Source organism: Gorilla gorilla, chromosome 19 (assembly GCF_029281585.2).
Source record: "Gorilla gorilla gorilla isolate KB3781 chromosome 19, NHGRI_mGorGor1-v2.1_pri, whole genome shotgun sequence".
Classification (NCBI taxonomy): Eukaryota; Metazoa; Chordata; class Mammalia; order Primates; family Hominidae; genus Gorilla; species Gorilla gorilla.
Window position 1 is genome coordinate 34,706,647 of NC_073243.2, and position 25,802 is coordinate 34,732,448.

Consider the following 25,802-nt stretch of genomic DNA (forward strand, 5'->3'; position numbering starts at 1 on the left):
AAATAAAATAAAATATAATAAAATAAAATAAAATAGCAAGCAAAAAAAGTTTGAAATTGGGAGAAATCTGGAAAAATCTGTGTCACAAAAATTTGTCCTGAGTCAAACATGTTTTCTCTCTAAAGAAAAACTACATAGCAGATGAAGAAAAACTCATCTGGTAAAAGGCAAAATTAAATAAATATAGAAGCAGAAAGACTAAGTTGTTATTATGGACTTATTTTGCAGCCAGATTCACTAGTGAATGTTTTTAACTAATGTTGAAGAGAGGGCAATTCAGTGTGAGAAGACTGATATAAAACTGACTTTCATCCATTGCTGAATCCAATAGCAGGAGTTATCCTGAAATCCTTAGATGCTCTTTAGGGGTTTGTGAACTCTCAGGTATTTGCATGGTATTTTTGTATGTATAGGGATTTTTTACTGGAAAACAATTTCTAGCTCCCGTCAGATTTTCAAAGAGGTCTAAGGATCACTGTTCTAAGATTATTTAAAGAATGTGGAAAGGTTGCATATGGTTATACCAGTTAAAGCTTAGTTTTCATAAGATCAAAGATGTGCATTTGAGGTATTTTTCTTTGGAAGAGTCAAGTCAGGCCTGTCTGGATAGTTGCAATGAAAACAGACAGAATAGCTAAGAATTGGATTTAGACAGGCCCATTGTATGAAGTATGATGATAGTGCTATATATATTTATCTCAGTGGCTTAACAAAATAAAAATTTATTTCTCATTCATACAAAGTCCAATGTGGATATGCATAGTCAATAGGCAGCCGTCTATGTGGTCATTCAGAGATCCAGGCTTCTTGCATCCTATGGCTCTGTTTTCCTGTATGGCCTTGGAGTCCTCTGTTCAAGCCTCTGTGTCTAACAGATAGTAGGTATGGGAAGAGAGAGAAGGTGTGGAGGATCATATGAAGGGGTGGACATCATGTCCACCCACATTCTTTCTGTGATAATTCAGTCACGTGACCAAGCCTAACTGTAAGAGAGGTTGTAAAGTGAGTTCTGATGAACATATAGCATTTCTGCCCTACCCACTTAAATGAAGCAACAGTACCAGGGAGTACTTGGAGGTAAAGAAGACATGCTGCTTTATATACTAGGAGAAAGTCCAGTATCATAGGCAGATCAAGATATTCCATAGATGGCAGGCTCCAAGACAGTGGCAGAAGAGGCAGGATTACAGGAGGTAGAAAAGGATCCACAAGGCTGGGTGCAGTGGCTCATGCCTATAATCCTAACATTTTGGGAGGCTGAGGTGGGTGGATCGCTTGAGCCCAGAAGTTTGAGACCAGCTTGGGCAACACAGTGAGACCCTGTCTCTATAAATTTTTTTTTTTTTTGAGACGGAGTCTCTCTGTTGCCCAGGCTGGAGTGCAATGGCATGATCTCGGCTCACTGCAATCTCCGCCTCCCGGGTTCAGGCGATTCTCCTGTCTCAGCTTCCCAAGTAGCTGGGATTACAGGCGCCTGCCTCCATGCCCAGCTAATTTTTGTGTTTTTAGTAGAGACAGGGTTTCATCATGCTGATCAGGCTGATCTCGAACTCCCAACCTCAGGCAATCAGCCCGCCTCGGCCTCCCAAAGTGCTGGGATTACAGGTGTGAGCCACTGCGCCCAGCCTATAAATTTTTTTTTAAAAAATTAGCCACAGGTAGCATGCACCCGTGACCCCCAGATACTTGGGAGGCTGAGGTGAGAGATCACTTGACCCCAGGAAGTTGAGGCTGCAGTTAGCTGTCACTGCACTCCAGCCTGCATAATAGAGCAAGACCCTGTCTCAAAAGAAGAAAAAAGAGAAGCATCTAGAAAATTAGATGGTGACAGTGACATAAAACCTATGAGCAAAAATGCTCAGAATTTTAGACATGTAGGCAGGAAGAATTTGGGAAATCAGTTATTGGTTGTAGAAAGCAGATCCCTAGTCCCCTAACTGGTATTCAGAAAGACCTATAGGTAGGAGTGAGAGATAAAAACAGGGCCAGACAATAACTACTACAATGAAATAACCAAGATCTGAAAGATTACAGAGATGGAGAATGGGGCAGAAGGGCAGATAGTCCAGACAATTTATGAGACAATTTGCTCATGACCAGAACGTCAGACAAGAGCTATTCAAATTCCTCTTGCCCAAGGTCAGGATTGGTCCTGGAGCAGTGCAGTGCCTGCAGACAGGGGTGAGCTGTGAGAAGAGATGTGTGTGAATTAGATAAATCCTGACATGATCTACCCTCAAACGTTAGGATTAGGGTGAGGATTAGGGCTGGGGTTACTATGCTTCTCAGTGACAGGCAACAACCTTAACTAACCCTAGCTTCCTCACAAATGTCCTGGGATGAAACAGTATAATTGAATTAGTGCAAATCCTTCAGCGTACAAAGCAAATGTCCCAATAAGAGTACGGAGGACCCAGAATGGCATATTTGCTTAGAAGAGACAAAAATAAAAATAACAGCCAACACACGTGAGACACAGGTCTTGAGCTTTAAATATATCTAACCACTTAATGTGGCCAAAAACCTTTTGAAGAAGGCACCTTTATCCTTCTGTAAAGGTACTGTAAATTACCCAAATTTTACAGATTAAAAACTAAGGAATGGAGACTTATAAGGGACTTGCTCTAGTCAGTGGTAGAGCTGGGATTCCAAGAGGGTTGGCTGCAGAGTCAATGACCTTAACCACTACGCTATACTTTCTTTCTTAGAAAGTCATATTGTTTCATATAAACTTTTACTCGCTTGATGGATATGCCAATGAAGACACAACCTATAAATCTCCCCCGGAGATTTCATTTACCATTTTGTTTCCAGAAAGCTGCCCCATCCTTTTGGAACATAGGCTAAGTAGCAGACAGTCCAAGAAAAAGACGTGGACAGTTCACCAGGGTGGACATCCTCTCAAAGAATGTAAGCTGTTGTTCACTAACAAGCTTTGAAGTAAAGCATGTCACAAATGACCACAGAATGTCAGGGCTTAAGGACCACAGGAGCACCTGTCTTACTGCAGAGAGGCTAATCAGCTTGCAAAATCCCTTAGGAATAAAAGAAGTTTCCTAACTTTGATGGTGAGGTGTAATAGAAAAGTGAATTTTACTCAGCATGAGGGAATCATGAAGGTTAAGAGCCAGAAACTTCTGATGGTGATAAAAGTAACTTCCTTAATTCTTGGGTTGCTAGAGTGACTATCTTTTTTAAGAAAAGGGTTCAACCTCCTGCTTCATAGAATTTAGTTTCTATGAAATGAGGAATCCAATATTCTATATAACTAATCAAGAATTATAGTCATCCGTCATCCATCCATCCATCCATCCATTCAGGCATTTATTCATTCATTTGCTAAAGTAGTCACTCATTCCAAAATACCTACTGAGCCAAAACTTGTGCCAAATCCTAGGTATCTGAAACACTTCCAATTAGTTGGGTTTTTTTTTTCTGCCTGGTTTTCAGATTTTGTGAACAAGCCCAGTGTATAGGATCCCAGTATATGACAATGAATTTCATATTAGATATGTTTCAGGAACCATAAGGCCATTAATTATGGCATAGTTTGAAGCTTTCGTCTACTAATCCAAAGTAAAGAGTTCCCTTAAAAGAATTTTCTAGCCGGGCACGGTGGCTCATGCCTGTGATCCCAGCACTTTGGGAGGCCAAGGCTGGTAGATCACTTGAGGTCAGGAGTTTGAGACCAGCTTGGCCAACATGGTGAAACCCTGCCTCTACCAAAAATACAAAAATTAGCCAGGCATGGTGGCGCACATGTAACCACAGCTACTTGGGAGGCTGAGGCAGGAGAATCGCTTGAACCCAGGAGGTGCAGGCTGTAGTGAAGTGAGATTACATTATTGTACTCCAGCCTAGGTGACAGAGCCAAGACTGTCTCAAAAAAAAAAAAAAAGAATTTTCTTTGTAGCTTAGAACCTTCCTTTTTGCTCCAAGATGTCTTTTACATACTACACGCTCAGTTTTAAGCCAAACACAGAACAAGGCTCAGTCAACAGTAAACTGCCTTCAGTATCAGAGAAGTATTCAGATGTCTGCAAATTGTGTCTATGAGAGTTGTAAGGTCCTTGCTGTCTTTGTAGAAATGTATATCGTGACAAAAACACGTATTCTGAGGATAGTGGAAAATGAATCTCTGCACCTGCTTCTCTGCCAGGACCAGCTAGTGTTGCTTGTGCAAACACTGCAATTCTACCTCTCCTCTAAATAATTCTACTTCAATGGCCCAGAGTTCTTCTAGCTCTGAGAAGTCCAAAATGATTTAGTTCAGCATTTGGCTCTGTACCACATGATAACATTATTTTCTGATGGTAACAAGAAAGAGGACTACTCAGGAAAGCAAATAAAGCCCAACATCAAGGTGCCAACATTGTGAATATATTTATTCATGTTTGTATTTGTGGATGGAAAATTTTTTCCATGCTACAAAGTTTGGTTAAAAACAAGTTGTTACAAATCAATAAATAATTGCTATAACTATTACCTATTGTAACAATAATAAATAGAAAATAAACAGATGCAACTACTTTGCTATACACAAGACTTTATCCTGTTATAAAACTAATATAAGTGCTGCCACTTTTCTTTGAGTATTTTCCCTTGAGATACGATTTTTTTATTGCACGTTGCTTTGTGCTTGTCTTACCAGTTTCAGGTTCGTAGCACATCAAAGAATTACAAACATTTCCATTTAGAACTATGATCCTACTAATCAGGGGCTTATTTTCTGCCATGTGTTCATTTACAGATTACAAACATAAAAGAAGCAAAGTACAAAAATTAATGCGTGTGTGTATGTGTGTGTGTGTGTGTGTGTGGTGTGTGCGTGCGCGTGCGCTCAAGGCTGGGAATACTGACTGGTATGAAAGGCTTTTAACTAGTTGTGCATCAAAATCATACACAATGGCCATTAAAAACTCACTTAGCTATCAGCGTGTAAATCATTGGGTTGGTTACTCAAAGACCAGACAAACAGAATTCCCCGATACTGTTTCCATTTGGGTTTTCCAGCTCGTACGGTTCCAGCTGACGATACTCAAAAGTCACACGATTTACGTGTTTTCCACTGGAGACCATGCGCACCACAGTGTTGTCACAGCCAACTTTCATCTGGGCTATAATGGATGGAAAAAATAAAAGTTTCCCAGTAGGTTAGAAACCACACAGTCATCATTTAAATGACGGGATCACTTAAACATAATGAAAGCAAGGAGACCTATCTTCCTCTCATGTACTCAAACCATGCCTCTACTATCAGTTGAAATGTTTTTGTTTCATTTTTATTATAACTTATAATTAGTTATAGAATAGTGTAATTGAATTCAGTCTTTCTCCTCATGTGCAAGAACACTATTAAAAAATAAAACTAGCTGGAAAGAGGCAAGAAGATGTCTCCTCGGCCTTTTTTGCCTGCAAAGCCTAAGTAGTAAAGGCAGGCAAAGGCAATCAGTCTGGAGTGTGCACAGTTGCTCGGGTTCAGGGATTGCAGTGGAAACAGTACTGCCCTCTAAGGACAGGTTGGAAATTTGCAGTGGCAGTTTTTGGTTGTCACCAGATCTAGGGTTGCAAAGGGCATTTAGTGGGGGCTAGAAGATGGAATGCACTGCGGGACATTTATGTAGACCAAAAAAAAAAAAAAAAAAAAAACCTGTTTATCATTTTCTGAATTTAAACAAAAACTGTTTTATATATAAACAAAAAGATCATTTGCATCGTATAGACATACACTGAGCATACTAGTTTTTGTTTTATTATCCACTTACAACTTTTCTCTGATTTTTTCTGTACTATTTATATGAAATGGCTTCTGATATCCTTGCTTCTCTTAAATCCAATCTTATTCAGCTGGGCATGGTGGCTCATGCCAGTAATCCCAGCACTTTGGGAGGCCGACGTGGGCGGATCACGAGGTCAGGAGTTTGAGACCAGCCTGGCCAACATAGTGAAACCCCGTCTCTACTAAAAATACAAAAATTAGCCAGGCATGGTGGTGCACGCCTATAGTCCCAGCTACTTGGGAGGCTGAGGCAGAAGAATTGCTTGAACCTGGGAGGCAGTGGTTGTGGTGGGTCGAGATCACACCACTGCACCCCAGCCTGGGCAACAAAGTGAGACTCCATCTCAAAAAAAAAAAAAAATCCAATCTTATTCATTATTTATATAAGATCTGACAACTTTTATATCTCCTCTGAATGGGTTATATATTGAAACTCATATTACTTTTATTAAGAATTACTTTCCTTTTATTTATTCTATTTGTTTATCCAAGCTGGTTCCTGAGGCAAGATTTATCTGCTCTACAATAATCATTTCTGCTGTTCTAGTCTTCTCAATCTTTCTTTTCCTCACTTTGTCTCTATAAGGTGTTTTTAAATTTTAAGAAATGCTATCATTGTCCTCGTGTAATGGGTACCACTCAAACACATACCTGGGTTTGAATGAAGTAAACAGTTCAGTAGAGTTATTGAGATAAAAGTCAAATGGATGACATAATAAATAAAAGCCCTATAATTATTTTAATATAAGTACCAGGGAGTCTAGTTAAGCTTCTACCAGGAGGTCCAAATTTCTTTTTCTTTTCCTTTCCTTTCTTTTTTTTGTGGCAGGATCTTGCTCTGTCATCCAGGCTGGAGTGCAGTGGTGCCATCTTGGCTCGCTGCAACCTCTGCCTCCCAGGTTCAAGCAATTCTCCTAACTCAGCCTCTCCAGTAGCTGGGATTACAGTTGTGTGCCACCACACCTGGCTAATTTTTGAATTTGAATAGAGATGGGGTTTCACCATGTTAGCCAGGCTGGTCTCAAACTCCTGACCTCAAGTGATGTGCCCGCTTCAGCCTCCCAAAGTGTTGGGATTACAGGCGTGAACCACCACACCCAGCCAAATTTATTTTTCATTAAACAATTTGGAGGTCATTCTTTTTCTGATCTTACTCTGGACTTTAATCTTTATAACATGTCCGATTTTCTTTACTTATTATTTATTTATTATTTTGAACTAATTCCTAACAAAATCCAATGTAAAGGGCAGGGTCCCTAACAGTTCAACACTGAACAACTCGGGAGGGGCTCATGGAAATATGATAAAGAAAGAAAAGAATTAAGGCAGGAGAATAGGGTCTGGAGGCAGGGAACTTAAGGTCAATTCATGCTGAATCAAGGAAAAACACCAAGGCCTGGTGGCAGGGAAACTGCGGCCAATTTGTGCTGACTTCCCAAAGCTGGATCAAAAGGAAAACACCTGGGTCTGGGGGCAGGGAACCTAAGGCCAATTAATGCAAACTTCCTAAAGCTGAACCAAAAGGAAAAACCGCATCTCCCCCAAGCCCAAGTAGCGACGGATCAAAGGCTAGTCTCCCTACAACCCTCCCCTTCCACCACATCTCACAAGGAAAGGGAGAGTGCCTTGTACTGGCCGTGGAACAAGCATGGGCTATCTCTTCATCTGCATAGGGTGCCAATTCACCTCAGCCTTTACCCACAAACCAAATCCTTCATCCAGATAAAGGGTAATTGATAGGAACCTCAAAAGGAGCAGTGGCTCACGCCTGTAATCCCAGCACTTTGGGAGGCCGAGGTGGGCAGATCACCTGAGGTCAGGAGTTCAAGACCAGCCTGACCAACATGGAGAAACCCCATATCTACTAAAAATACAAAATTAGCCAGGCGTGGTGGCACATGCCTGTAATCCCAGCTACTCGGGAGGCTGAGGCAGGAGAATCACTTGAACCCAATAGGCGGAGGTTGCGGCGAGCCGAGATCGCACCATTGCACTCCAGCCTGGGCAACCAGAGTGGAACTCCATCTCAAAACAAAAGAAAGGAGTACTTGAAACCCAGAAAACTTTTGTAACCGGGCCCTTGAGCCGCTCACTAGGGTCCACTCCCACCCTGCGGAGTGCTTTCTCCCTTTAATACATCCCTGCTTCGGCTACTTCGTTCCTGTGTTTCATTCCTTTGTTACTTTGTGCGTTTTGTCCAATTCTTTGTTCAAAACGCCAAGAACCTGGACAACTTACACTCAAGGCCCTCCTTCCAGTAACGGAATAAAGTCTAAAATGAACCAAAGAGTGATATAATTCAAGCCTTAAAATTGTCTTAAAAGTGGTTTCAGTTACCTAGGTAATGTAGGCAAAAGTGGTTTTCTGGCTTTAGAATCACCTTTTTTTCTAATTCAAGTTATATCACTCAAGCAGAAAAATGACTTTGGCTTCAATTATCTAAATTGTAAGGCCTGATTGTTTTTTAATCCTTGTCTTACTTTTTAACCCAGCTGAGGTATATCTCCTCAAAGGTGCTCTCCAATCATGAGCATGGAAGTACTTTAGTGCCTCAGATCATGCACCCAAAAGGCTAAAGAAGCCGCATGCACTGACAGTTTAAACCAGGGCTCAAGTGTCAATTAGCATTAGAGAATCCTCTAGTTTTCCGCAAAGTGGGATTTTGGAAATCTTTTGCCTTTACCTTGATTAGAAAGCTTGCTTTGAGCCCACTCCTACCTTAAATCTCATCTGAAACTTTTAGAATATAGGTGTATCTGGGGGAGGGTGGAGTGCATATCAGGCTTTAGTGCTGACTTTTGTATAATTCATCCTTTGGTATCCTCAGGAGATTGGTTCCAAGATGCTCCCCATCCCACGGATACCAAAATCCACAGATGTTCAAGTCCCTTATGTAAATGGCTACCTTTTACCTTTGACCTATTTCCATGTAAACTACACACATCCTCCCATATACTTTAAATCATCTGTAGATTACCTATAGTACCTAATACAATGTAAAAGCTATGTAAATAGTTGTTATACTGTATTTTTTTGTGTTTTTTTTTTTACCTGATTCTTTTCTTTTTTTTTTAATTTTATGGAGGTGTGGTCTTGCCATGTTGCCCAGGCTGGTCTCAAACTGCTGGGCTCAAGCGATCCTCCTGCGTCAGCCTCCCAAAGTTCAGGAATTACACTGAATTTTTTTTTTTTTTTTTTGAGACAGAATCTCACTCTGTCTAGTCTCGCTCTGTCATCCAGGCTGGAGTGCAGTGGCACAATCTCAGCTCACTGTAACCACCACTGCCCGGGTTCAAGCAATTCGCCTGCTTCAGCCTCCTAAGTACCTGGGACTACAGGTGTGCACCACGATGCCTGGCTAATTTTTTTATATTTTTAGTAGAGACAGGGGTTTCACCATATTGGCCACGCTGGTCTCGAACTCCTGACCTCAGTAATCTGCCCGCTTCGGCCTCCCAAAGTGCTGTGATTACAGGCGTGAGACACTGCACCCAGCCTACGCTGAATATTTTCTGTTACAATTGGTTGAATCTGTGTATGGGGAACCCACAGTTAAGAAGGGCTGACTGTATGTTAATTCTATTTTGGAGATGTTTTGTCCATCATCAACTCAGAGACAGAAAATACTGGTGGTCTGGCCTGGTTTTAATTATTACAGGTAACAGCTGATCAAGAGGACTGTCTGCTTTGCAGCTTCATTGCCTAGCTGGTTAATGATCTGCAGTGACAGGAGAGGAAAGAGGCTACAGTAAGAATTAACTGAGATTAGAGACTGCTGTTCTTCTTGTTTTGTCTCGTTAATGTTAATCAAGGACTCCTGTGTCTGAAGTAAAGCTATGGGAATGTTTATGACTCCTCTCCCCCACCTCCCCCAGACTTCATTGAGTTATCTCATCATGAGGTCATGAAGTCCCATCCATCCTCACCTGACATGAGCATAAAAAAGTGAAAATCCTCACTTGTCTCTGACATAGATCTGGTTCTATTTGGCATATGCTGTGCCAAATAAACCAGTCTTCTATTACTGGTGACCGCTTTTAGATTTCAGAATTTACCTCTGTGTTACACTGGCCTTTGAGAGGCTAGTTTAGCCAATAAGAAGTTATAGACTTAGCAGTTCTAAGAATTTCTAATAAAGCTTATCACTTTGTTGTTTATTTACTATGAGTAACACACACACATACATACACATACATAAAAAACAGTTATTTCATTATTATCCTATTACTAATTGATGATACATCTACTATTTGAACCATAAGTGTTTCAGTTAGTAAATTCTTTAGTCTCTAGAAAATGAAAGCAGAGACCCCCAAGAAAATGGAAAGAATGCAGATTTTAAAAGCTTTGTCTTTTTCATAGTTTTACTTAAGGCCAACCTTTATTGCTTCAAAGGTTTCTCTCCCAATGTCGGATATTTTGGTAAAGATACTGATGTTATATATAGCCTCAAATCCTCATACTGGCTCAGTGTGAAAAATTGAAGGCTTTTTTGGCAAAACTCGCCTTCCAAAGTAGAAAATATTGGGGGAGTGCTTATTTTTTTTTAATCTTGATAGGCACATACATAATAATCAAAGAAATACCTCACCCGGGCCATGAAAGGGGTAGCAGAGATCAGCTAAAGGCGTCATCTTGGAAGGGTCCAATCCAGTTCCTCCCAGCAGCTCCACAAAGTCTCCTATTCCCTCGCAACCTGCTGAGGATTTCTAAGGGAATAAAGCAGCAGAGAAAGACACATTTAAACCAATTACAGAAGTCAAACCATTTGACCAACAGCGGGTCCATGAATTCACTCAATCAGCCCTCAACATCCTGGCAATACCATTTAATTTAACATCTGGGACTCTGGAAATTAAAAGACATTTAAAAGAGAAAAAATCATAAAAATTGCTTTTCTAAATCAGTTGAGTAATCTTTTTTTTAGAAATGTGTGTACATGTTTTTTTCATTTTTTTTAAGCTCAAGGACTGGAATGATAAAATGGAAATCTGTAAACTCCATATAAGATGTGTGGAAATTCAACCAAAAAATGCTTTACGTTTCAAATCGTTTGGACATACATACTGAATCACTCCAATTTCTTAATGCATGCAGTCACAGCTAAGCGAAGTCAAATACCTACATTTTATAAATAGGGCTTTCACATCCGTTTTTCCTTCACCTCATCTCTTTTCTTCTTCTTTGTAAAGGAACTTTGTGTGCTATTGGAACACCTCATTTCTACCAATAAGAATTTTGATTAATTATGAGTATGTTAAAGAAATAATAAAATCCTGATTTGGGGCCCAAGTTAGCTACAGTTACCATGATCTTTCTCCTTTCAACTAAAACAAATTTATTTCAAGCTACTCAAAAGAATTCATTCTAAAGCTTTGTGTGGTCCACCATGATCACCTTTTCCTGCTTCCCTTTTTTTTTTTTTTTTCAATTTTGTAGAGATGGGTCCTTGATATGTTGCCCAGGCCGGTCTTGAACTCCTAACCTCAAGGGATCCTCCTGCCTCGGACTCCCAAAATGCTGGGATTACAGGTGTGAGCCACCTCACCCAGCCTTTTCATTTTTTCCACACTGTCTTGTCCATAGCAATCCCCGTGCCTCACTTTCCAACACAAACAAAGCAACCACTCTTAGTCCCAAAAGTACTCTGAGCCCCCATCTCCCCAGGGCAGTCTCACAAGTATGCCACCTGTGCAGCCACGTAAAGCCAGTGCCTAGAAGGGCTCTATGCTTGGTTTAATGCTCTGCTGCATTTTCATAAAATTGTAATAAGGGCTCCCACATTTTCATTTGTACTGGTCCCCACAATTTTGCCTGTGATCCTCTTCTTCATTGAAGTGTGCTCATTAAGAGATCTAGTGGAATGTGACAAGGTGCTCAGTACTTCACTAGATAGACCTTAACACATAGGAACCAAAATCTAAAATAGAGAACTTAAAACACACACACACACCCCCACACACACACATAAGCACACACATTCAGGCATTTAGAAGGGCACTGACCGGCATGGTGGCTCACGCCTGTAATTCCAGCACTTTGGGAGGCCAAGGCAGGTGGATCATTTGAGGTCAGGAGTTCGAGACCAGCCTGGCCAACACGGTGAAACCCTGTCTCCACTAAAAATACAAAAAGTAGCCAAGCGTGGTGGCACACACCTGTAGTCCCAGCTAATCGGGAAGCTGAGGTGGGAGAATCACTTGAACCTGGGAGGCAGAGGTTGCAGTGAGCCAAGATCACGTCACTGCACTCCAGCCTGGGCGACAGAGTGAGACTCTGTCTCAGAAAAAAACAAAACAAAACAAACAAACAAACAAAAAACACAGAAGAGCATTGGAATACAACTGGAACTAAACAGCAAATTGGAAAATAACATAATGGCAACTGCTTCACTAATGAGCAGGGGCAGGTGGGGATACATATTTTTAAAGGGCCTACCTACTATGTGCTGGGTTTGATGCTTAGAGGCTTTATACATAATTGCATCAAATGATGAAAGAGGTTTAATTAGCCCCACTGTATACAGGGCTTCATGTTCTTGTATTGAGAGTGGAATAAGCAATTTAGCAGTAAAGGAAAAAAAACTTTAATTGCCTTTCCCTTGAGTAGAGGACGTCCAGGAGGAACATCTCTTCAAACTAAATTTTCCACTTAGTTTTATAGGTTCCAAAATTCAGCAGGTGCTGTTGCAGGCAAAAAGGCAGACTCAGGAGAGAGAAGTAGGAAATAAAGAAGCTAGGAAGAAATAGAAACTAAAGTGAGGGGAACAAAACAAAGAAACAAGAAAGTTAAGTGCACTTATTCCTTGCTGTTCAATGATTTTTCTCCCTTCTTTGCAAACCTCTCAGCTTTTTCTACAATGGCAGAAACTGAGTTATGCAGGGACCTCTCAAGTTCAGTTTCTCAACAGGGATTCCCTAAATTTCTTTGTTCAGGTTCTAAGCCACTACTATCTTTTGCCTAGCCCACAATAATGTACCAAAAAAGTACTTGGCCAGGAGCAGTGGCTCATGTCTGTAATCCCAGCACTTTGGGAGGCCGAGGCGGGCAGATCACAAGGTCAGGAGTTTGAGACCAGCCTGGCCAATATGGTGAAACCCTGTCTCTACTAAAAATACAAAAAAAAAATTAGCCAGGTGTGGTGGCTCATGCTTGTAATCCCAGCTACTCAGGAGGCTGAGGCAGGAGAATTGCTTCAACCTGGGAGGCAGAGGTTGCAGTGAGCCGAGACTGCATGTCTGCACTCCAGCCTGGGCGGCAGAGCGAGACTCCATCTCAAAAAAAAAAAACAAAACAAAAACAAAAACAATAAAAAGTACTTACATTCCTTGTACCAAATGTAAGATCCTCACACCAACTCAATGTGCAAAATTGAAGGTTTTTTGGTTTTGGTTTTATTTTGGTGGAACTCATCTTCCAATACATAGAAATCTGGGAGGTTTAAGAACATAATCTTGATAGATATGTTAATAATAACTAAAGAAACATCTCACCAGAGCCATAAAAAGGGTGGCATGGCCCTACAGCCCATTCATTGCATGGAAGCCACAGTGACGTTTTAGACAGCGTACATCCGATCATGTTGCTTTCCACCCTGAACTCCTTCAGTGGTTTACCACTGCACTTAAACTCCCTAATGTGGCCTGCAGGGCTCACCACACTCTGGCCCTGCCCATCTCCCTGAAGCTGTTTTATGCCAATCCTCCTCTTCCTTCCATTTCTGGAATCCAGCAAGCCCATTCCTGCCTCTGAGCCCCTGCACTGTTCCCTCTGCTTCCTGTTCTCACAGCTGCTGGTTCCTTCTGATCTATCACCCAGGTCTCACTTCTCAAAAGGTTTCTTTCCTGACCACTTTATCACAAGTAGCCCCGCGCCTCTCCATCCACCCCCATGCTCCCAGTCACTGTCTACCGCACTACTCTGCTGCATTTTCTGTATAGCACTTATCACCATCTGAAATACATGGCAATTTTGCCTGTCTCATCCCACTTGAATGCAGGGTCCCTGTGAGCAGGACCTGTCTTGTTTATTGCTAATTTCCAGCATCTACAATAGCGCCTTGCACATGGTAAGCATTCAAAAAATATTTTGTGAAGGAACAGATGCCTAGAACACTGTAGGCTCTAAATTGTTCGAGAGGAAACACCAAGATTACCCCCATAGTCCCAATAACTAAAGTGCAGATCTCCCAGTCTGTGCTCACACCTTTCATCTTCTATATTTTACATCAAAAATGACATACAAATAGTATCGAGCCAGTAAGACTGTACCAAAGATACCCAAAAATGTCCTTATCAAAGGACTATTCTTCCACTAAGTTCCAACTTAAAAAAAACAGGCACTAGTCCATGAATTTAGGGCTTAAAGGAAATTGGATATACTCCTTTTCTCAGTCCTAGTTCTATTTATTTGGTTTTCACTAAAATCTGTCTGATTAGGAATTATGACTGCCTTTGATAGCAGCAAATACATGAGTTATCTTAACCTAGTCATGTGAGAAAGTAGAAGGAAATGAGGATGACTCAGAGGGAAAATGCTACCAGTGCAAGAAAATGCGGTCAAACTCAGCATGAATTTTAAGGTCCATACAGAAGTTTATTCGAAAACAAGTTGATAGGGGTTCTTGGCTAATATTTTTTAGGCAAAATGTATTGAGTTAAATGTCATGCCAAATACTTTTCAAAGCTTTACTGTATTTTGCAATCTAAAAATCCAATTTTGTATTTTATGCTACAGTTAGCACTCCTTCACAACGCAGTTCTGTCAATGAGATACTTCCTTCATGTCAAAAGAAAATTCCAATAATCAGAAAAACAGCTGTGTAGATGACTCACACTACGTTCTGCTAGGAGAGAATTTTTGTAAAAGAGGCAAGTACAAGAGAGTTCAATTGTAATTATATACCACAACTTTACCAATTGAAAACACTTCTTACATCACAAGGAAAGTATTCAAGTAGTCAGAAGGGGCACCTGAGTATGCAACTTGCCGCATAACTGAAATAGAAGAGGGGTTTAGTCAAAGCAGCTAGGGCAAACACATTTGAGATTTAAGAGTTCATCAGAGCAACGTACTACGCCAATTTGCTAGTGTCCAGGTTTGCCCTATATGATTGCTTCTGCTCTGATAAAGTTGTGGCCTTATCAAATGGTTAGGAAACAAGTAAGCAACTCACCTTTAACTGAAGACCATTTACGTGTCCCAGGGTAAGATCAGATATTTTGATCACCACAGGATAAATTATGGAGAAGCTGCAGTTCCGATGCTGGTGTGGAACTACCAGGGTAAACTTTCCATTTGGAGTCTGAGAAATGACATTGCAGGCTTTGTAGGAAAGAAAGAAATTCACGTTTCCATTACTTGGTTTGCTGGGTTTTTATAGACATTTATTGTATCTTATTCTAGGGCTCCTGTTCATGATCTAGGGCCTTCTGCCCAGGAAGAGAGCATATATACCACAAAAGCCATTTGGAGACAGGAAGGATTTGGGGAACAAAAACCATCAGTGACATGTGGATATTGTCAGGAGGCCCTGGGCTGTGAGGGGGCTTCTAATGTTAATCTTAGGGGGTTACCTTGTTTATAACAATCACAAGACATAACACAGCACCCAAACAAATACTAGCTGGTAGTAGTTCTAGGAACACTTGAGTTAACTAGAGTCCAGCTTAAAGCTAGGAATCTGGAAAAATCGAGGCCTAATGGTGAGTCCAAAACTCAAACTCTGTCTATTTTTAAATAATAAAGTAAATAATTTTAAGTATTTTCTTTTTCATTCTTACTTATTTTCTTTTTTAAAAAAACTTAATTTTTATTTTAAAACTGGGGGCCTAGGATGCAGCTCAGCAGCTTCACCATGGCCCCAGGCTTATTTTAAGTATTTTTCTTTTCTTTTTTTTTTTCTGAGATGGAATCTTGCTCTGTCACCCTGGCTAGAATGCAGTGGCACGATCTCAGCTCACTGCAACCTCTGCCTCCCGGGTTCAAGTGATTCTCCTGCCTCAGCCTCCTGAGTAGCTGGGACTACAGACATGCGCCACAACATCTGGCTAATTTTTGTATTTTTAGTAGAGACAGGGTTTCACCACGTTGGCCAGGCTGGTCTCGACCTCCTGACCTCAAGTGATTCGCCTGCCTCAGCCTCCCAAAGTGTGGGATTACAGGAGTGAGCCCCCATGCCAGGCCTATTTTAAGTATTTTTCTAATAGTGAGAAAATAGGCTGAGAAAAAAATGAAAGACAGCAGTCTTAAGTCTGATAAATATTTGCTGCATGTTAAGTGATAAGTTAACTAAAAGGTTCATTTTTAATGTTTAATTTACTCCCAAGAACTTCTACAATTTTTTGTTTTATATCTCAAATCTAAATTTACAATACATTGGCCGGGAGTGGTGGCTCACGCCTGTAATCCCAGCACTTTGGGAGGCCAAGGCAAGTGGATCACGAGGTCAGGAGTTCATGACCAACCTGGCCAAGATGGTGAAACTCTGTCTCTACTAAAAACACAAAAATTAGCCAGGCATGGTGACGGGCGCCTGTAATCCCAGCTACTCGGGAGGCTGAGGCAGAGAATTGCTTGAACCCGAGAGGCAGAGGTTGCAGTGAGCCAAGATCCTGCTACTGCACTCCAGCCTGGGTGACAGAGCAACACTCCGTCTCAAATAAATAAATTTACAATACATTAATTAGTCTAGATATGAAACTAGAAGCATCAGAATTTGTACTTTTTTTTCTGATTACTGGATGAATCAACATTGATCAGAACAGATCAGAAACACCTCTTGCCTCCTTTTCATATTTTTAATTATACTTACTTTCAAAAAGAACTGAAATTCCTTGATGGTTCTAGGAAGTTTCTTTTTTTAATAAACTTTTTTAAAAGTTTTAATACAGACAGGGTCTCACTTTGTGGGCTAGCCTGATCTTAAACTCCTGGGCTCAAGTGATCCTCCTCCTTGGCCTCCCAAAGTGCTAGGATTACAGGCATGAGCCACCATGCCTGGCCCAGGAGGTTTCTGATTTCTAACTAAACAAAATATAGGGGAAACTCTTTATTTTGTCTTCTAGAATTATTCTGTTGCAGTCCTCAGGAACAGCCTTTTTGGGGGGCTTTTTCAAAAATTCTTTTGTTTTTTCAGAACTAGAAATCAAAAGATCAGTAGTGCATTACTCTTTGGCAGATAAAGGCCCCATCTTTCAGCCACATGAAGTGTTACCATTAATTCTACTGTATGCAAAAATGAGTGATATGTGTTCCTTTTCTAATTTTTTAAACAGATTTTTCTCTTAATGGGGAAAAACAATTAGCAGATGAGTAAATTCTTTTTTTTTTTTTTTTTTTGAGACAGAGTCTCCCTTTGTCACCCCGGCTGGAGCGCAGTGGCGCGATCTCAGCTCACTGCAAGCTCCACCTCCCGGGTTCACGCCATTCTCTCCCAAGTAGCTGGGACTACAGGCGCCCACCACCACGCCCAGCTAATTTTTTGTATTTTTAGTAGCGATGGGGTTTCACTGTGTTAGACAGGATGGTCTGGATCTCCTGACCTCGTGATCCGCCTGCCTTGGCCTCCCAAAGTGCTGGGATTACAGGCGTGAGCCACCGCGGAGTAAATATTTTTAGTAAGATAATATGCTTTAGACCTGGGCTGTTCAGTTGTGTAGCATAAGCTACGTGTGTGTCCATCATAAATGAACTGAATTAGAGTGGTGGGCTCAGAATCAGAAGGTAACATTGAGGTGCTATAATCCAACCCTCTGGTCAGGGCATGACATCGGTCTACCACATTCAGGCACAGGCTGAAAGACATGGAGACTTTCAAGCCTGTGCCTGAATATCTCTAAGACTGCAACTTTATATCCGATCACTCAAGCTTATCCTGGATTAGTGAAATGACTTGGAAGATTAAAGCTTATCACTAAATGCATTGTAGAACCTGAGAAGCTCAGAGCAAGACTCTGGAGAAAAGATAGAATTATACTCTTCATAAATTAGTATACTACCTAACCTGGGAAATAAATTAAAAACTGTGATTTGATTTTCATAATAAAGAATAGAAACTATCCTTTAGGTCATTTCTAATTACAAAAAAATTTCCATTCAAATCATTCCTCATTCAAATTTCTTTAAGTCTGTGCAATGATACTACTTTCAAAAAGCGGGTCTAAATCCGAAGTTCTGCCTTTTGACTGAGAACACTTACGAAAGAGGTTGGGGTCTGTCTTTATGGTTAATGTGAATCCATTTCCTGGTTCATGGACTCGGAAGAAGATCATGGCCACATTCTGGGAAGATCTGATGCTCCTCCTGCTAAGACCACTCTCACAGAAATCTATGTACCGCTCAGCTGAGGGGAGAGGATGATCCTGGGAACTGGGGAACTTCTCCCCCTTGAGAATCCAACCATCAAATACCTTTGAAAAAAATACAGACATAGATGCTATCATTTCCATCAACTCCTGAAGTCTGAAATGAGTTGAAAAGGGGGGGAAAGTCATCCAGCAATGGGCCTTCAGTCATAAGTGAGAATTGACAGTCCACACTCTGCCTGCTCGCCTTTTCATTTGTATATATTGGACGGTGAGGGTTGTTTGCAAGTAATAGTATTAATTAATTTTTTATAAGCCTTGAAGCTTCCAAAGTAAGTAAACTTCCTTATACTTTATCATTTCAACCACTTTGGTAAATAAAACCACGTACAATGTACATTTTTACCTTGGTCATATTTTCTACCTCTCACCTTCAGAAGAATTCCACAAAAGCATAATGTGGGTTTCGTGCAGCTTCTCTCTTTCCTCTAGTCATTGAAATGTGAACAAAATATCTTGAAAATAGATAGCAAAAGAAAAAACTGGAGCAGCAGCTTTACCTGCTAATGACTATATACACCCATTTTTCTCATTTTTTAAAAATATCATCACATATTACTTTAAAATGTCAAGAACTGCTTCAACAGCCAGGCAATGATGGCTGGTATGCTACCTGGAACATTTTTCCTTCACTTGTTAAAGTTTGCAGTTGAACAAAGGGTCAGAGTCTATTGACTTGACCCTCAAAATCACCACAGGTCTCCAGTTTAATGAGTCGAATCTAGTCCACATTAGCAAAATTACCAACAACCCAGCTACAAATTATTTCTAACACATGTGACAGATTCCAAAATAATCCTACTTTGGAGATGTTAATCATGATTATTTTAATTGGACCGTAGAGCTCCATCAGCCATCCCACGCTGCCCTGTTATACTTATGGAGTCTGACGACTGGAATAGAGGAGGCAGTGAGCTTAGGGGTCTTGTCCTGCCCTCCCACCTATCTCAATCTAGATGCCCCCTCGGCAGCCAGTCCCCTACTGCTCCAAAATCGGGTCACCCGTGCACTGAAGACAGCCTCTGTGCTCTCAGAACGGCTCTGCCGAGCGTGGAGTAGCAGGAGCGAGGCGGACTCAGATGTGAGACGTGTGGGGCGGGCCTTCTAACCAAGACGGCCCGCTTGGTGGACCCCAGCACTCGAGCTTGTTGGGTTTTAACCATTTTTCCTCGGCCCTGGATTGCGTCACAGCGTTCCGCGCTGCGAGTTCAAGTCTTTAGAAGTTCCTAGGGCCTCGAAAGCGCCCAGAAGGGAATTTAAACCATGGCAGCGTCCAGAGGCACCGGCCCCAGCCCCACTGGGTGTGTGTGGGCCGAGGTGTTCGGGTAAGGGCGAGATTCTCGCCGTGTGGGGGTCCTCGAACACGTCTCTCCGACTCGGGCACCAGCGAAGTGTCTAAGAAGTGCCACTGGCTACCTACGCTCAGCAGCCCCACGCTGGGTGCAGCGCCCCAGCCCTTTCCAACCCTCCCGTGCCGCCCTCCGGCTGGGTTGGCTGGCCGTGGGCGCCTCACCTTCAGGAAGTCGCCGCCCTGACAGTCGATGGAGACCTGGTCGTAGTGGATGGTAATGAACTCCTCGGGCTCGCTGATGAAGAAGGCTGCGCAGTGCAGCTGCGGCCGGTCGGCGGTGAAGGTGAACTGGCCCTGGAGGCTCAGCATGTCCAGGCACCCTGGGGGAGGAGGGCATGGGGCAATAAGTCCCGGGCTGCAGCCGCCGCGGCGCCGTCCTCGGGCGGCCGCTCTCCGCGCGCCCCATTCCCGGGCTCTGTAGCGCCCAGCGCCCCGACTTCCAGTCTCGGCTGCGCTGGGTTCCTGCGCCCCGGGCGCGCCACCCTCTTCCGCTCCTGGCGCGCCTCCGTGGACCGATCCTTAGCTAAGGGGACCGCGCCCCTGGCGGTTCCGGCCAGCCCCTTCGCCGAGATGTCCGCGAGCCCTCTGCCCTCCGCACAGAGTCCCACCTTCCCCGCGTCCCTCGACTCACGCAGAGCGCGGCGGTACGGCTGCTCCCCAGCCAGCTCCCGCTTCAGGTTGGCGCTGAAGAGCAGGAAAGGATCGTAGTCCGCCGCTTCCCTCAGCTGGCAAGAAACATAGGTCAGTCCGGAAAAGTTCAAGGGCTGGGGATAAAAAAGGGGACCAGGAGCGGGGCACCCTCCCTGCCACTCAGCATAGCGAATAAAGAGAGAGGGGTAATGTTTTCCCGTGTCCGGAGAAGACGGGAAGGTCTTAGACTCTCTCCATCAGGCTGGGGTATCCCCAGCGGCCAGAGGAAGGCAGGCAGGCAGTCTGGGATGCTCAGAGGCAAGGAGGGAGAACAGGATAGGGGAAACCAGGGGCAAGAGAGCATCCAGCAGAGAGGGAAGAAACAGCGAACCCCAAAAGGCTGCGAGCAGAGGCAGCCTGCCTGCCGCCTAGGGCTAACACGCAAGGAAGGTGAGATGGGTCAGTCCAGGGGTGGCTCACCTCTAGGTACCGGCTTTCCCCTCTTAGAGCCGTCAGGAAGATGAGAATGAAGTGACACTGAAGTTTGAAGTTGGGCGACATGCTGGCCTTGCCTCTGCAGCTGCTGTGCTCTGCTCCGGAGGTCCTGGGCTTTCCTTCCTACACCCTCGCGCAGACTGAGAGCTAGAAGCTGGTAGGGTCCCTTTGCTGGGTCTCTTTTATAGAGCAGTGGGGAGCGGAGGCTCTCTGCCCCTTAACTGATCGGAGCTCAGTAACCATGGGTTACCCTGTCTCATTGACAGAGTACGTGGCGATGACGAGGGTCCAGCTCTCAGCCACAAATTTTCAGCGTGGCCCAGCATTATTCACCAAGAATGATTTCAGTCACTACAACTTAGTGCACTAAAGTGTTGGAGAATGAGGCGGAGACAAAGAATAAGGGAGTGCATTTTCTTGACCTGCTAAATGCTACATTATACTTTTCTGTGGGCATTCAGGGAATTTTCCATTTTGCAAATCAAAGTGACAAAGTTACATACACGCATAAAATACCCAAACATATAGAGCCTATATTATGCAGCCTCATCACATAACCTTGGATGAAACCATGCTAGAAATTGTCAAAGAATTTAGTATTCATGCAATTACTCATGTCTCTCAGTAAGAAACTTGAGGCATTTTCAGCTTTAAAGAGAGGTGGAACAGAAGCAGAAGTCTGATTTTGCAGAAGATTGCAGTAATGCAATTATAAGCTTTCTTCCTGCCCCTTACTCTTTGCTTTATCCTGGTCCGGTTTCTTATAGGCATTTCTTTCATGGAAAACTAACTCTGGTGTCAGTGGACTTCTGGATTTTAGCTGAGCTCTGTCACTTGACCTGGATGTTTACATGATGTACACACTCCTAGACCAGGTAGCTGTAGCCATGACCTTCGCATCCATCTGAACCACTGAGAGATGAGATTAAGTCATTCCATTTCATGCCTTCAAATACCTGGATTACTTTAACACTCTGGTAGAAAGAACTGCCAGGAAGCTTTATTGTAACTGCTCACCAGCAAATTTGCAGGGCTAAAAAAATGACTTAGGGATCCAGAAATAAGTATAAGCTTATCTCTGCTTATCAGGAGAGAAGAGAATTTCTTCTTTGTGTCCAAAACTGTGGGAAACATGAGGATGCTCCACTATTGGCTTTCCTACCCCTTTCCAGTCTCTGCACCAAGCATTGTTATTACAATTATTACAAATAGACCATAATACAGAGTTATAAAGGAAGGAATGGCTATATTTTCAGTTTTAAAATACTCGAAATTAAACAGTAATTATCCTGGCAGTGTCAGAACTTGATTATTTTCATGTCAGGACAATTCTGAGCTCTGGAGAGGCGGCCTCTTTGTTGGTTTAATCAGGAGGCTTTCTTGCCACAGTCCAACTTTGTAAGCAGTCCTCAGACCATAGACAGTGAGAGGGAAAAGAGTACCTAAAGCTCATGGACACTGGCCACCATATCCTTCTCATCCCAAGGGCTGTTTAGATGCCTGAATTTTGAAAAGGTTACAAAGAAACCTGGGAGGAATAAAAGAGGAGAAAAACAAACAACTTAACCCCAACTTGCTGGCCTCAAACATGCCAGGCCATCTTCAGCTCTATCTCCCACCCTTTTTGTGCCTAGAGGGAGCCTCAGGCCCACTCACCAGGCATGCCACAGGCCCTCTTCTCTTTCCCATTGATGTAGCCACAGCCCTTGGCCTGTTCCCAGAATTCAGTCCAGCACCCACCTTGGAGACCTCTGCCTCTACCTCTTAGGGGGTCTGGCACCTGATGTCACTCCAGCTCAATGTTGCTTTGTTATCATCACCAAGGAGACATTCTTCTCCAGCCAGCCCCTTTACAAGCATATGCACATGTGCACATGTGCACACACACATGCACGCATGCACGTGCACAGACAACAGTGATGTTCCCACCCTGCTGTCATGATGCCCACTCCTCAGGAACCACACACAGCAAGAGCTGGCATGAATGAGCACTAACATACTGACTGATTTTACAAACATCATAGCATAGCATCTGATTTTACTTAATCCACAAATTATAGTACAAGATGGACCTCATTCCCACCAAATTCTAGGTGGATAAATTAATGTGTAGTTTTCACCAGTTTGGTAAATATCTACTAAGCCAGTGGAAACTACCTTTTCTAAAAAAAAATTAATGGTAATTAAAAGATGGAAACTACAAGCTATCGAGGAAAACTAAGAAGATTAAATTGGAAGACAAGGAGAAGCCAGGTAGCCATTCTCTCTGAGAGAAAGTATTAAAAATAGGTGAGGGAAATGGAAGAGTAATTTGGATTAGGCAGAAGAAAAATTTTCTGGGCAATAAGTAGGCCTATGTGTGAAGACTAAGGATAAATTATTTTCATGGACTGCTTTGGTCATTCAAACAATTAGCTTAATATTTGAAAGTTGTTTGTTCAAGCAAACTGGATTTTTTTTTAAAATATGTTCTGGGCAAACTCAGAGTCCCCAAGTATGCTGATTGGAAATTACCTGTATGTTAACCTCCATTACTTTCAAATATTTCAGTTTTTCTCCATATTTTTCCAGATAGCTTCTGCAGTGTTGATGTTAATACAGTCCCTGATAGGTGTTTTTTGGGTCTTCGACTATTGTTAGGCAGGGTTAATACTTTCTTTTTGTTAGGTAGGAATAAGACATTTTTTCTTTCACAAAGCCCCAGAGCAAATTGTCACCTATGTTAAGCCTGAATGCCAAGGTGGCCACACAATAGCAGATCCATATTCAATCCATGGACATGGGGGCAGGTGCAGAATTTAAAATTGTGCCTAGACTGATGAGACACACACAGAGAGCTTCTGACACGTCATGGCAGAGCCTCCACAGGCTGCACTTGGCTTTCACAGTCACATTATAGGCCATGTTTTCAGGGTGACCACAAAATCCCTCTGCACGCAAGTTAGAAGTTGTAATATGACCTGTGATAATAAATTTTTTCTTTTATTTATCACGTCAACATAGAACATCACTAATCCATGCTTTAGATGAACTTCCTTTTTCCTTTCCTGATTAATCGATTAGTTGAAATGTTAGAAAATAGAACATATCATTGCATTCTTTAAGAAATAAAGACTACTGAATAAAACTCATTGTAGTTAGCCAACAACAACCACCACCAAATAGTTTTCCGTTGCTTTCAAGATGATTTGTTTGAATGAATGTGGCTATTATTTTTATTTTATTGTGGTAAGAAGAGTTAAAACATGAGATCTACTCTCTTAAAAGATATTTAAGTGCACAACACAATATTATCAACTATAGGCACAACATTGTACAACAGATCTCTGGAACTTATTCATCTTGCATAGCTGAAACTTTATACCCATTATTAGCAATTCCCCATTTTACCCTCCTCACAATCCCTGCAACCGTCATTCTACTGTCTTCTTCTACGAGTCTCACTATTTTAGATACTTCATGTAAGTGTAATCGTACAGTATTTGCCCTTTTGTGGCTGGCATCTTTCACTTAGCATAATGTCCTCAAGTTTCATCCATGCTGTAGTATATGACAAGGATTTCCTCTTTTCTCAGACTGAGTAATATTCCATTGTATGTATATACCACATTTTCTTTATTCATTCGTCAACATTTAGGTTGTTTCCACATCTTAGCTATTGTGAATACTGGTGCAATGAACATGGGAGTGCAGGTATGTCTTCAACATACTGATTTCAATTCTTTTGGAAAAATACACAGAAGTGGGCTTGCTGAATCATATTACCATTCTATTTTTATAAAAACTTTTATTTTTTCATTATTTTTTTTTTTTGAGATGGAGTCTTGCTCTGTTGCCCAGGCTGGAGTGCAGTGGCATGATCTTGGCTCACTGCAAGCTCCGCCTCCTGGGTCCACGCCATTCTCCTGCCTCAGCCTCCCGAGTAGCTGGGACTACAGGTGCCTGCCAACACACCAGGCTAATTTTTTTGTATTTTTAGTAGAGACGGGGTTTCACCATGTTAGCCAGGATGGTCTTGATCTCCTGACCTCGTGATCCGCCCACGTTGGCCTCCCAAAGTGCTGGGATTACAGGCGTGAGCCACTGTGCCTGGCCTAAAAACATTTATTTTAACTTCAGGAGTACATGTGCAGGTTTGTCACATAGGTAAATGTGTCATGGAGGTTTGTTGTACAGATTATTTCATCACCCAGGTATTAAGCCTAGTACCCATCAGTTATTTTTCCTGATCCTCTCCCTCCTCCCACCCTCCACCTTCCAATAGGCCCCAGTATGTGTCATTTCCCTCTATGTGTCCATGTGTTTGTTCTCATCATTTAGCTCCCACTTATAACTGAGGACACACAGTATTTGATTTTCTGTTCCTCTTGTCAAGGGGAATGTTAACCTTCTCTCCTTTCATACAATACTCTATTTTAATTTTTTGAGGAAAGTCCATAGTGTGTTCCATAATGGCTGTGCTAATTGCCATTCCCTCTAACAATGGCCAGGGTTTCCTTTTTTCCCTGCCAGCACTTGTCATCTTGTATCTTTTTGATGATAGCCATCTGAACAGTTTCGAGGTGATATCTCTTCGTGGATTTGATTTGCATTTTCTTGATCTTGGTGATATTGAGCATCTTTTCATATACTGGTTGGCCATTTGTATGTCTTCTTTGGAGAAATGTCTATTCAAGTCCTTAGCCCATTTTTTAAATGACTTAATAGGTTTTTTGCTGAGTTGTAGGAGTTTCTTATATATTTTGGATATTAACCACTTATCAGATACATGGTTGGTAAGTATTTTCTCCCATTATGTAGGTTACCTTTGCACCCTGTTGATCATTTCCTTTGCTGTGCAGAAGGCATTTATTTATTTATTTAGAGACAGAGTCTCACTCTGTTTCCCAGGCTGGAGTGCTGTGGCATAATCTCAGGACACTGCAACCTCCGCCTCCCAGATTCAAGCGATTCTCCTGCCTCAGCCTCCCCAGTAGCTGGGATTACAGGTGTGCACCACCACACCCAGCTAATTTTTGTATTTTTAGTAGAGACGGGGTGTCACCTTGTTGGCCATGATGGTTTCGAACTTCTGACCTCAAATGATCCACCTGCCTCGGCCTCCCAAAGTGCTGGGATTACAGATGTGAGCCGCGGCTCCCAGCCTGCAGAAGAAGCTTTTTGGTTTGATGTAGTCCCACTA

General features: G+C 42.3%; 1 protein-coding gene and 1 pseudogene across 1 annotated transcript; both read right to left on the bottom strand.

Moving 5' to 3' along the window:
- Nucleotides 1-4,362: 4,362 nt before the first annotated feature.
- On the bottom strand, nucleotides 4,363-20,964 carry CRHBP (corticotropin releasing hormone binding protein). Its single transcript, XM_019013716.4, has 7 exons — nucleotides 20,606-20,964; nucleotides 20,127-20,220; nucleotides 19,658-19,815; nucleotides 17,979-18,189; nucleotides 14,955-15,103; nucleotides 10,371-10,488; nucleotides 4,363-5,117 (listed from the first exon to the last, which is right to left on the bottom strand). The coding sequence occupies exons 1-7, from the start codon at nucleotides 20,684-20,686 to the stop codon at nucleotides 4,960-4,962; spliced, it is 969 nt and encodes a 322-aa protein (XP_018869261.1). The 5' UTR covers nucleotides 20,687-20,964; the 3' UTR covers nucleotides 4,363-4,959.
- Nucleotides 20,965-24,961: 3,997 nt separating this feature from the next.
- LOC115931345 (uncharacterized) lies at nucleotides 24,962-25,029 on the bottom strand (annotated as a pseudogene).
- Between the last annotated feature and the right edge of the window lie 773 nt (nucleotides 25,030-25,802).